The following is a 12596-nucleotide window of genomic DNA, read 5'->3' as shown; positions in this document are numbered from 1 at the left end:
CAAGAGAAGTGGTAGACCTACCCTTGCCCCAGAAAACTCAGACAAGACATGAGACTGGCACACAGATCCCAGAGCTTTTCCAAGAAGTAAGAGTGGCTGTAGGTTTTCCAGGATAGTCCTGACCCTGAGCCCCAGCTCCAAGCTTGGGGATATGGCTTGGCTCTGGAAGAATGAAGCAGGAGAGAAGTGGGGCCAGGAAGGGCAGGGGTGGGTGCATGGGTGCTCGTCAGTCATCTGGGTGTTGCACCTGGAGTCAGCAACAAGCCTACTCTGGACTCTGGCCCCTCTGTGCCTGAGACAAAACACAGGGCAACTGCCTGCTCAGGGTGTGGCTCTGGAAGGTGTACAGGCTTTGTATGCTGGCTGGGCTGGGCATAGAGGGGGCTGCCAAGAAGAATGCTGATTCCAGGAGGGCAGGGATTTCATGTTTTTCCTCACAGCTGGATCCCTAGTTCCTGGAATGGGGCCCAGTACATTGTAGGCTGTCCATGAATAGTTGTTGACTAAATAAAAAGAGGAGTCTTAGCACTCTTAAGATTAAAGCCACTGACCCAGAGCTCTTCCTCACCCCCCAGCCCCACCCCTAGCCCTCAGTGGACCAACTTTTTTTCTCTTTGGCTCAGGCCCTCCCTCTGCTGGGCAGTTCTTTGGTCTCCCAAGCAAGGAAAGGGTGTGGAGGTGCCAGCCGGGTGGGCATGCTGTGGGTTAAAGCCTTGTGAAACAACAGTGTAGTTAATCTTTCTAATTTATTTTCCTTTTAGACCATGGGAAGTCTGTAGGCAGCAGCTGTTACCCAATTAAAATACAGATTAATATAAAAACAGTTTCTGGAATATAAAATAGAGTGGCTGTGTCCTTACACTTCCTTAAAATACCACCTAATAATGACTTGATGAACTACAGAAACCCACCTAGAGGAACTCAGCGTTCTTAAAATGAAAATTTCTTCCCTAAAAGGTGTGTATTACCATTCCATGTAAGTCTCTATGAGAAACTAACCTTCCCTCTTAGAGCCGGCAGTTCCTGTGAGCTGGGTATTTGATATTCATTAAATGTAATTATAGTTTAATTGGAGTTTAATTCCCCCCCCCCAACACTTAAAAAAAATAAGTTCCCCAGCAAGCCTGAGCTGCTGCTCTCTGTAGGAGTAGCCAGGGGCACATTGGGCATGGTGATTTCCAGCTGGGTTCACGTCTGTGGATAGGGGCCTCCTGCCTCAGGTCCCCGAGGCAGTCCTAGTCTGTATTCAAGGGATATTTTCACTTCAAAACAAAGCAAAGCAAAGCAACAAGCTTGTTTGAACCTAGGCCTGACCTGGGTGAGCATAGGCCTGTGAGTCAGAAATTCTCTAGACCAGGTTCCTTTATTAGGCCTTTCTGTCTGAGTTTCCCAATCAGTTAAAGGTGTCTGTTTCTTGGGGTGCCTAGGGCTCAGTCGTTAAGCGTCTGCCTTCAGCTCAGGTCATGATCCTAGGGTCCTGGGATCTAGCCACGTCTGGCTCCCTGCTTAACGGAGAGCCTGCTTCTCCCTCTCCCTCTGCCTGCCACTCTGCCTACTGGTGCTCTCTCTCTCTCTGTCAAATAAATAAATAAAATCTTAAAAAAAAAGGTGTCTATTTCTTGCTTGCCTAGTTGGTATTGAGGACCCAGGTATTCAGGGTAAAGAGTGGATGCCTGTGGGGTTCCCCCGGCTCTTCTCTGGTGTTAGATGGGGAAATGCTGGACATCGAGACCCAGACTTGATAACCAAGTGTTGCTGTCCTATGTGAGCATTCCTCAGGGTCTACAGGAACTTCTGTGAAGCTGGGAGGTGAATTTACTTTGGATCATAATTTGTAGGGATTTACTGAGCCTATTGAATACAAGACACATAAAATCTTTTTTTTTTTTCCTTTTCTTTTCAAAGTGAAAGCTGAAATGGGCATGAAACACACCCTTTGGTCAGCATGTAGATGTGTTTCCCCCTCTTGGGGCAGGATGTTGTGGAGAAAGTTCACCTTATGTCCTGGGACTTCATTCCCAAGGCTTCTGGCAGGTTCTGAGCCAAAAGCATTGCAGGCCAGAGTCTTTTATGGTAGAAGGAGAAAGGAAAGGATCCTGTCTGGCTTTGAGACCCTGTACCCTGCAGTTCCACCTATTGGCTATTTCTCTTTCCTTTCAGCTCACCGGGATTATTCAAGCCATGGTGGATGGTCAGCCGAGCCTGCAGCAAGTGCTGGAGGTAGGTTGAGTGACCTTTAATTCCTGACCTCTGGACCCTTTCCCGCTGCCTTTCTCTCCCTCCCCTCCTGAGAATGTAGCCGTGTAATTTGACTATGATTATGGCTTGATTAGAATAACATTTGCTGTCACATCCGTGACATGCTGTTGAGAGTATTGAACCATTGATCTGTCATCTCCAGCTGTTCCCGTCAGGGTTACTGGCAGGATGTCCAGTGCTGCCCCGAGTTCCACACAGGGCCCCCGCCCCCTCCTGGCCCCCGGCCCTGGGCTGGACAGCGCGGGCAGCCGGTGCTGGGTGGGTCGTGGAAGAGGGGGGCCGAGCGTAGGACCGCAGGACTAGCCCTAGGGACTGAAGGTGTTTTTGTTTAGCTTTAGTGTTGGCTGCCTGTGGCATGTGAGCGCTTCATTAACTCACCCAGAACTCCCCATCGATGGCTTTTGTTTGCTGTCGGCTCCTCCAGGAGGTGCGCTGGGCCCGCCTGCCCCACTGCAGCCTGCCACTGGATGCATTGTGCCTGTCAGGGGTGCAGAGGCTGCGCTGGGTAATGATTCCTAATCAGAATAATTACGACAATTGCCTATGTGAGGGAAATCAAATGAAAGGCTTTAGAACCCTTGGCGGAGACCACACTTCTAGGATGTTCTCCTCGGGGAGCTGGAAAAGGTTAAGATGCTGCTTCTTGTGCTCCAGCCTGAGGGAATAAGGAAGGGCCGGGCTTGGCCTCAGCTTGTCTCCCACCCCTTCTGGCCTGGGGGTTTTCACGGAGGGGGAAGGTCCCTTTCCCCCTCCCTCCTCTCTAGGGGGAGGGGAGAAGAGAAGAAGCCTGTGGATCCCATTAGGTACTTTATTATCTTTAAGACCAGTAAACCTAAAGCTCAGCCCCTATCAAAGCACAGGAGGAAGCAGAGGGGGTGGGGGGGTAGCAGGGCACGTCTGCGCCGGAGGTAATCAGCCTAGAGGAAGTTGGGTGGTAGCCGGGAGAGGCGGGAAGATCTCTTTATTTAGCCAAGAGGCCCTGTCTCATGGGAGAGAGAAATGCAGACTGAATTCCTGGGCTCCTCAGGATGGAGTCAGGTTTAGGCTCACCCAGTGGCAGGTATGCTCCCTGTCCCTGCGAGTGTACAAGCCTAGGTTCTCTGACTGGTCAAGCTCTGGGTCGGGTCAATGTGAAGGTACCTACACTAGTTTGGGAGATGAGAAGATGAGTTCTGAGGTGTCTCCCAGCCCCACTGATCCTCTTTTTTTGAGGGGAGATTCACTCCTATGATTGAGGGGGCCCCTCAGCATCGACTGCTCCCTGTAAGACCAGACTCAAAGAGAAAGTGGGAACCCCACCCATCCTTTCCTCTGTCCCAGCCAGGGCCTGCCCCCTGAGGGAGGCCAGACAGCAGGCAGCTAGCTATTCCCTGGAATGTCGCTGGCCAGGATCTGAGGAGGAAGATGCCTGCTGTAGGCCAGCACTGAACCAGAGCTATTGAGCTTATGGGATTTTTTTTTTTCCCCTCAGTTGTGCTGGTTGACAGGGAGCGATGGTCTTCAGGAGACTTCCTCTTGCTAACCTCAGGCCACCCTGGAGCAGAATGCTCAGGGGATTCTGAGTCTTATCCATAAAGCTACTTTCTGATACTTGAGGATACTTTGTGGGTAAAGAGGGAAGATTCCTGGCATCAGCCTGAATGGGGAGTCTCTGGCAAGGAGACCAGAATGGGCTGTACTTTGTCTCATTGGCCCTGAGTTGGTCATATAGCTAAAAAGCTGACTTCTTGTCCTAACCAAGGCCCTGAGCAGGTGGCCAGCTAGGTGTTTGCCTGACTCATTTAGTCCAAGTAGGACTCATGCTAGACCTTCAGTAGCTGGGAGGGCCAGCCCAGCTGATTGGGGATTGTCTTGGTGATTCCTCTAACTCTTTATCCACCTAAGCGGAGAAGGGAAGGAAAAGGACAGAAAAAGACAGTGATAGTACAGGACAAATGTATCACCTCTCTGGACAGGCTTACAGTAGAAGGTTCTCACTAAATACCTATTGCATGAGTGAATGGCCTAGGTCCTAAGCTTCCAAGGACCCCTGTGAATATTAAGTGCTTCTCATGGGAAAGATCCTGCTGGGCATTGGCTCCTGACAATCCTGTCTTGCTCTCTTTTCCAAGACCACTTTTTAGGAGTTGGGGCATTGGGGAGCACCCCCCCAGCAGATGGGGCACTTACCTTGGGGATTTAAGGCCAGTGAGCTAGAGCAGGGTTAGATGACATAGGGAGCCCTAGGTTTGCCTTACTCCTTTTCTTATGTAGAGTGTTGGGAAAGGATACATGAATGTGAGTGTGTGCGTGTCCTTCTGTGCAACTGGGCCATAGTGGCTGGGGAGACAAGCCATTCCGCAGTAGAAAGTCCTGAATTTAGCTTGCTAGGGAGACTCTTGGGCTGAGGGGGATTCTCCGGTGTGCAGACTGTGAAGAGGGTCTGCACAGTCTGGCTTAAGGAGCGGTCTGACCTCCTGAGAGGTAGGACTGCTCTAGTCATGGAATGACCTAGGATCCTTGGCCCTACTCAAAGACTGCTTTGGTGTGGACTGGGCCTCCAGGATCTCTGAGATGTCCCAGGGAGCTAGCCTACACCTGCTAGGAGTAATCTTACTTCACGATTTCAGTGGGCTCTCCATTACCTGCTGGAGTCTTCACAGTCTGGCCCACCTAACCCTCAGTGTCATTTCCTGTCCCTCCTTTCTACACACTGGACATCGGTCACACTATCCCCTACTCATGTTTCAGTCAATCAGCAGGTATCTATTGAGAAGACACTGCTGAGTTAGGGATTTAGACAGTGAATAAAACGAAAGTCACTGCCTTCATGGTGCTTATAGTCTGGTGGGGGACGCAGACATTGAGCATGTAATTGCTTCTCAAATATAAAAGGATCATGCCTCTGCCTCTGCCTGGGATATCCTTTGCTCTGCTCCATCCTTTTGGGAAACCCAACCACCAAGTCCCCTAGTTCAGTTGGCGTCTTTGTGAAGCCTTCCTTTCTGACTCCTTTTTCTGTAAAAGATAGAGCTAGTCACTTCCTTCTCTTGGTCCTGTAGCATTCTGGTCACTTCTCCAGGGCTGCATCTATTATATTGTATTATGATGATCTGCCTTTCTCGCCTTCTCAGCCTACTGTCTATTTTGTGGTAGGCACTTAATACATTATTACATTTAATTCTCAAAACAACCCCGTAAGGTTAGTCATCCTACCTCGTTTTATAGATGAAGGAAACTGAAGTTCAGAGAGGTTAAATGACTTTTAAATGACTTCCTATCAGTGACACAGCCAGGATATGGAAGAGCCAAGGTTAGAACCCAGATGTGTTTGACTTTCAATCCTGCATTTCTGGCTACTTTGCGACGTAGCCTTTAAAAGCTAATCCTTCTCTGTGAGTGGCGTGGTGGTCATCTGCTGTACTCTCACCCCATGCCTGGAATCTTCTGAAAAATAGGCAATGCTTCAGGAATGCCTTCTGATAATTCTCTCATTATATACTGATTTTAGTATTTGTACTTCCAGTGTGAGTGCAAATAATAAACCTGATCAAAGGGATGAAGGGAAAGAAAACTTAAAGTATGTTTAGGAGCAGTTTTTGTCCCTGTCTAGGAATTGAGCTCAGCCTTCAAAAGAGTCCACTGAATTTGAATTTGAGTCCTCAACCAGGAGAGGAGAAACATAAAGCCTGGGCCAGTTTATGAGCTTTCAGTGACTGAAGCAGGCAGTGCCACCCCAGGGATCAAGGTGGGGTTCTAGCCCAGCAAGGGAGCTTTTTCTGCTAGACTCACAGTGAAGATTAACTTCACCGTCATTTCGGGAATAACCAAATTCATAAATTTGGTTAATAAACCTTTGGTGGGAGGGTGAGATGAATAAGGGAATGAATGAACCTGTGGATTGGAGTTCCTGCTTGGAGCCTCCTTCCAGCCTGTTCTCATGGCCCAGGGCATCCTGTGTCTGTGCTAGGCTTTGCTTTTGAGGACCGACTTACCAGGATGTGTCCTTATCCCGTCTGGGGTGGGCTGCCAGGCAGTGGGGCAGGGAGGCAGCGGAGGGGCTCCCTCCCCCCACTCATTCGGGTTTGTGGATCTTCCTGCAGGGATCATCCTCCTGGTGCCCCCATAGCCCTGAGCCAAGGCTGAGAGCCCAGAGCGGAGCCATGGCTGGATAAGATTACAGTTTTCTCCTGCTCCGATTACAAGCAGCTTATCTGTGTTTCACTGGTGTGGCTCTTCACAGACTTGGGAAGAAAAAAAAAGAAAGGAAAATCTCATCTGTTCTTGTTGTGTACTTTTCAGAGGGTCGATGAGTGGATGGCGAAAGAAGGCCTCTTAGATCCAAACGTCAAGTCAATTTTTGTCACCTGTGGAGACTGGGACTTGAAAGTCATGTGAGTATGAGAAGCACTGCTTTGCTGGCAGGGCTTGGAAGCTGTGGGACCAGGTGTCGCCTTTCGCAGGCTTACATGTCCCAGCCTACAGGGCAGCTGAGTCAGGGAGTCCCTGGATCTTTGGGGCTGCCAAGGTAAAAAGAGGACTGGGAACCCTGCCTTCTGCCTCTGGAGCTGGGAGTAGACCTGTCAAGGACCCTACTGGGACGGCTGTTGTCAGGACCTTCCTGCCTTTGCCAGGTCCCACTGCTCAGGACAGTCCTTCCAGTTGTGGGGCTGCATGTTATTGCCCTGGAAGGAAGGAGTTAAAAGAAGATCCTTTTTTTTTTTTTTTTTAGCAAGTATATAGTGTTTACTACCCTTAATGCTTTAGAAATAGTAATTCGTTTAATAAACCTTGGTACTTTTATTCCTGTTTTATAGATAAGAGAATTAAGGCACAGAGAGGTTAAGTAACTTGCCTAAGACACACAGAGCCAGGATTCAAACCCAGGCAGCCTGGCTCCAGGGTCCTGTCTCTTAACCATTCTGCTGTGCTACCCTTTTATCTGGGGTACAAGGCCCTGATGATTCAACTGCAGGCCCAGTGGTGGGATGAGAGAGGGCTGCTTCTAGGGAGCTGTCCAATTCCCCAGCCTCCTTTGTCCCCACTGCTTTTTCTCCTTTGTCTCTGGGTCCTTCCCTGGGTATGGAAGACAGAACTGGTTCCTTTGCTAGGTTGACACTTTTGCCTCTTGTCTATCCTCATGGATACCTGGCTTCAGACAGCCCCCGGGGAGCTAAAACGGGGTGGAGGTGGTGGGGGCACTGTTTGCTGAGGATTGATAGAATCGATACCTCTGTGTTCTTTGTGACCGAAGGCAGCTGCAAGCATTCTGTGTGTGTGTGTGTGTGTGTGTGTGTGTGCGCGCGCGTGCGCGCGTGCGTGTACACTTTCGTGCATAGGTGGGGTATTGGTCGGAGGTGAGGAATAGTGGCTCTGGAGTGACATTTCCTACCAAATTAGGCATTATCTTCTCACCAAGGTCCTTTTTTATGCCTTTTGGATGCTGGGTATTGAGGTGAAGTTACGCACTCAGGTGGATGTCAAGCCTGCTACTGGATACCAGCTCCCTAGGTGAGACAGGAGGAACAAGTCCAGATCATATAAACACCCACACATCCCTCAGGTCGTGTACACACACTGACTGCATACTCTAGGTTGCACACAGGACTCCCAGAGCTCCAGAGGATCTCCGTGTTCCCAGATGACACTCATGTGTCAGGGAAATTACAGAGGCTGGATCTGGAAGCAGATATGAATCAGGGGAGGGTTCCACAGAGAAGGTGAGGAGGAAGAAGGCTGTTGCTCTTATTTATGGCATCCTGGGCAGCTCTGAGTACTTGAAGCAGAGAAGGGATTGAGGTGGAAGTACATAGCATAAGAGAAGCTGTTTGGGGTTCAGGCTGATACCCAGTGTCTGTGGCTCGTGTGGCCCAGTCCAGAGGCCCAGTTTCTCCAGATAGCCTCCCAGGACTCCCACTCTTCCAAGTGGATTTCACTCTTTGATGTGTTCATATCCCAGACACCCACATTTCAGAATCTCCTGCATTAACTAGGGAAGGCATGTGCATATGCGTGTATATGAAAACTTCCCTGTGCATACGAGTGGGGGCTCTCTGGCCAGACCTCCTAAGCTGGTTTCTCCATGAGACAAAGAGGGAATTTCAGAGGGTGTTGTCTTTGGGTCTGGCCCATTCTGGCCTATAGCACCAGTTCGGCCCACTGGGCCTGGGACAGATTTTGGTGACTCAGGAGGCTGCTTTGCATCTTCATAAGAACTGATGTAATCAAGAAGAGGGATTGGGTCTATATCCAAACATATAGAAAAAAAAAAAACCAAAAAAGCTTTTTTAAAGATTTATTTTAGAGAGAGAGAGACAGCATGAGCTGGGGGGGGTGGGGGGTGCAAAGGGAGAGGGAGAGAGAGAATCTCAAGCAGACTCCACACTGAACTTGGAGCCTGAGATGGGGCTCCATCCCGGGACCCTGAGATCATGACCTGAGGCAAAACCAAGAGTTGGATGCTTAGCCAACTGGCACCACCCAGGCACCTTGAAACCAAATTTTAATGAGCATGTACCATATTTCATTCCGTCCTCCTAATTATCTTCCCCGGTAGAAGGTGATAGCTCCCTTTTATAGATGGAAAAAACAAAACAAGACAGAATTTGAAACCAAGACCCAAATTGGTAGACTCCTAGCTAGACAGACTTGAATTCTAAGACCATGTTGCTTCTAAAAGAGATGGGTTGGGCAGACTTTGGTAAGCTGGTTTGGGTTTGCATTGAAAAGACCAGTGAAGATCTGAAAAAGAATATGCAGGAGGGAAGCAGATGTCAGGTAGCAGGGACTGGGGGGAGGAGAGCTTTGTGGCTGCCTTTTAGAAGCAGGAGTCCGCATAACTGCTGGGAAGGCTCTTAATTAAATGTGTAACAAAATAAAAACAGCCAGAGAGGAAACCTAAGTAGTGCTTCGTGACAGTGCACAGCTTATCCGTGTTCCTGGAACCTCTCGTCAGATGGCTCTCATCAGAGCCATCACCTTTTTATGCGCCTGGTAAAGGCTGCTGAGGAGCCTGACAAGGGTGGTGTTAAATTGACATCCGCAACTTGTTAGTATGGGGTTTACTTCTTATTTTGACATCCATTTTCAGATTTAACTAAGTCTAAAGAATTCAGCAAATATTTTCATTTCCCACTCTAGTTTCCCAGAGCCACGGCTCCTTCTCGTTGCTGCCCTTCCCCTCTCTCCCAACACCCACCCCCAGCCAGCTTCCCATCACTTTTGTTGGAGAGGGCCTGATTAGTGAGGCACTGAGAAATGGGAACTGAAGTGGCAGCGGAAATCCCACTGGAGAAAAGAAATCTGCTTGGTCCTGAAAGAATCATTTTGTGTCCATCTTTTGTCAAAGCCAGATGAGTTGATACTCTGTGGGCTTTGATGCTGTAGTCACAGATCCTGCCTAGGTGGGTTTTAATTTAGTGGGCACAGATTTAATTTTCCTTCTCAACTTGTTTAAGAAATGTCATTTGTATGGCTTTGGCCCTTGGTCAGCTTGCCTCCCCTACCTGACCTACCTTTCCTTTGCCTTACCTCGTGGTTCTTGAACCTCTTCATGGCGTTTAGGGTTCTTTTCTCCAATTCTCTCTCTTCTCTGCCTGCCCAGGCAGGGAATGTCTCTATAGAGGGGTTTCATCTTTGACATGGCAGCAGAGATCCTGCTGGAGAAAAGCAGTCTGCTTTATCTGCCAGCTGAACCCCAAGCTTTCACATCCAACTGCCTATTTCTGTATCTCCATCTGGATGCCACAGGCCCCTTAAAGCTCAGGTGTCCTCTTTCTCCCAACACCTGGTCCTCCAGCTTGCTCTCAAGTTGTGACTGGAACCACTGTCTGGTAGTTCTGTCAGAAACCCGAGAACCATCCTTGATTGCTTTTCTCTAGGCACAACCAATTAATCTTGTTGATTCTTCCTGCCAGAGGTTTCTCAAAATCTTTGTCTTCTTACCATCCCTGCTACGGCTGCCCTAGTTCAGGTCACCAGGTGCTTTTTTTTTTTTAAGATTTATTTATTTATTTGAGAGAGGAAGCAAGAGTGCAAGCGGGGGGAGGGGCAGAGGGAGAAGGAGAGAATCTCAAACAGACTCTCTGCTGAGCCTGGGCCTGACACGGGGCTCTATCCCACGACCCTGAGATCACAACCTGAGCCGAAACCAAGAGTTGGACGCTCAACCAACTGAGCCATCCACGTTCCCGTCAGGTCACCGTATTCTTGGATTCTTCTAAATCATCTCTCTGACTCCAGTTTTACCCCCCATGACATTCTCCTAACTATAACAAATTATGTCACATGCTTACAAAACACTTTCAAGGCTTCCTCTTGCCCTCAAGGCAAAGTCATGCTGTTTAATGAGGCCTCAAGGCTCTTGCTTACTTCTCGAACCTCATCTTTCAATACTCTCTGTGCACCCCCCACCCCCTAACCCCAGCTGGATGCTCTAGCTGGCCAGTTCCTCACGATACTTCTTAATGTCAATTTCTAGGTGCCTTCCTGTGTGTTTCTGGAGCACATGTACTTATTTATACATGAAATTGTATTGTGTCTGCCTCTACTTGTCGGTCCCTCTCACTAGATTGTGGGCACCATTATAATCTTGGACAATGTTTGGTATGTAGTAGTTGTTCAGTAAATGTTTGTTGAATAAATGACAGCTCAGTAATGGAGTGAGCCTGTGGAATCTGTACTCAGAAAGGACGACAGAGGATCGATGGAAGGTGGATTCAGGGAGAATGGAACAGAAGAGGAAATCTTGGGCCTTTCTGCATCAACCTGAGTGTGAGGGGTTGGAGAACTATGCTGCTAATGCCAGGAAGCTCCTGGATTTTCTCAATGCCAGCACTGGGTGTTGGGTCCTCCCTCCATGGTACTGGGTGAGATGGCCCATAGGCCTGGGCTGTGGAGGAGTTTGGTCCTAGGAGCTGGCTGAAGGGCTCTCTGAGAGATTTGTGCCTTCTAAGACTGAGGGCTGGGATTGCTCTGGAGACATTTATATCAGATAATAAAGATAGCCAGCATCTATCGAGCACTTATTACATACCAGGAGTCTTGCTGTGCTATTTACACATTATCTCACTTAATTCTACCACAGTCCTGTGAAATAAATTCTTTTTATAACCTTTTTTTTTTTTTTTAAATAAGTGATGAGGAAACTGGAGTCCAAAGGGGTAATTTGTCAAGGGCACACAACCATTTGTGACAGGGATTTGAACCTAGACATTCTGGCTCTAGAACCTGTGTGTTTAACCATTATGCCATCTGCCCATCTGCTTCTGCCCTTCCTGGCCCATGGCTTTGTGATATGGTGGGAATTCCCTTCCCTCTTGCTTTGGTTTGCACTGAGTGGCAGATGTTCTCTGACACCCTAGGCTGCTGGTACCCGGTCTGGTGTTGGTGGAGGTCTGGACTGTTAGGTTTATTTTGATATGGGGGCATGGTTGGCCAGGAGGTGTGGTGAGGGATGATTTGGGGCTGTCTGAGAGCCTCCTTGATGAGCTACAAATGAATGAGTCCTCAGATCAGTTTTAAGGAAACCACTGCCAGCATCATTTTGGATACCTGTCTCCTGTAGTATGTGGGGGGCTCTCATCATATCACTAAGCTCATGAAAACCTTGCTCCTTGCCCATGGGTGGGCCAGTTGGTCCCAGCTCTGAGCTGCATCACCTCTGATTAGCAGCCTGCTGGGGGAAGGGGCTTGAGTAAGAACTCCCTGGCAGTCCTGACTTGTCTCATTTCCAGATACTTTTATCTGTCACTGCAAGTGCTTGGGCTCCCCTCCTGAACTAATTAAGTTTGCATGTGTTTAGACACATTGCCAAATAGGGCTTAGCAAAGCGGAACTGAGCTACATCTCTTTCCGAGTAGGGAAGGAAGGGTAAATGAATGCTCTTCCATGAGGGCCAGGGAGAAGCGTGGATGACACGGAGTGGGTGTGTGTACAGATGATAGGCATTCTGCCCTGGCCTTCCTAGGGATGCCGCAAGCTTGCAGAGCAGCCTTCTGATTGGCTGGCAGGGGCAGGTGAGGGCCCACTCTCCAGCTCTCTTAGTGAATTGGGCCTTTTTTTTTTTTTAATTTTATTTATTGGGGCGCCTGGGTGGCTCAGTCGTTAAGTGTCTGCCTTCAGCTCAGGTCATGATCCCAGGGTCCTGGGATCGAGCCCCGCATCGGGCACCCTGCTCAGCCGGTAGCCTGCTTTTCCCTCTCCCACTCCCCCTGCTTGTGTTCTGTCTCTCGCTGTGTCTCTCTCTGTGTCAAATAAATAAATAAAATCTTAAAAAAAAAAGATTTTATTTATTTATTTGACACAGAGAGTGAGCATGAGCAGGGAGAGGGGGAGAAGCAGGCTCCCCACTGAGCAAG

General features: G+C 48.9%; 1 protein-coding gene across 15 annotated transcripts in view; it reads left to right on the top strand.

Annotated features, from left to right (window-relative positions):
* Positions 1-12596, top strand: part of ERI3 (ERI1 exoribonuclease family member 3) — a 124939-nt gene that overhangs the window by 37154 nt on the left and 75189 nt on the right. For 13 of the 15 annotated variants that reach the window (XR_003523183.1, XR_003523184.2, XM_027612578.1 and 10 more), the window contains 2 exons: positions 2161-2220; positions 6541-6632. Coding sequence is in view for 12 of the 15 variants with exons in the window: in XM_027612578.1 (XP_027468379.1) it covers positions 2161-2220; positions 6541-6632 (152 nt within the window). In the remaining 3 variants the exon portion in view is untranslated. The remainder of the gene's footprint in view (positions 1-2160; positions 2221-6540; positions 6633-12596) is intronic. The other 2 variants (XR_003523188.1, XM_027612517.1) reach the window with 1 other exon arrangement.

This window comes from Zalophus californianus, chromosome 4 (genome assembly GCF_009762305.2).
Source record: "Zalophus californianus isolate mZalCal1 chromosome 4, mZalCal1.pri.v2, whole genome shotgun sequence".
NCBI lineage: Eukaryota > Metazoa > Chordata > Mammalia > Carnivora > Otariidae > Zalophus > Zalophus californianus.
The sequence above is the reverse complement of the archived record's forward strand: the minus strand, read 5'-3'. Positions and strand labels throughout refer to the sequence as shown.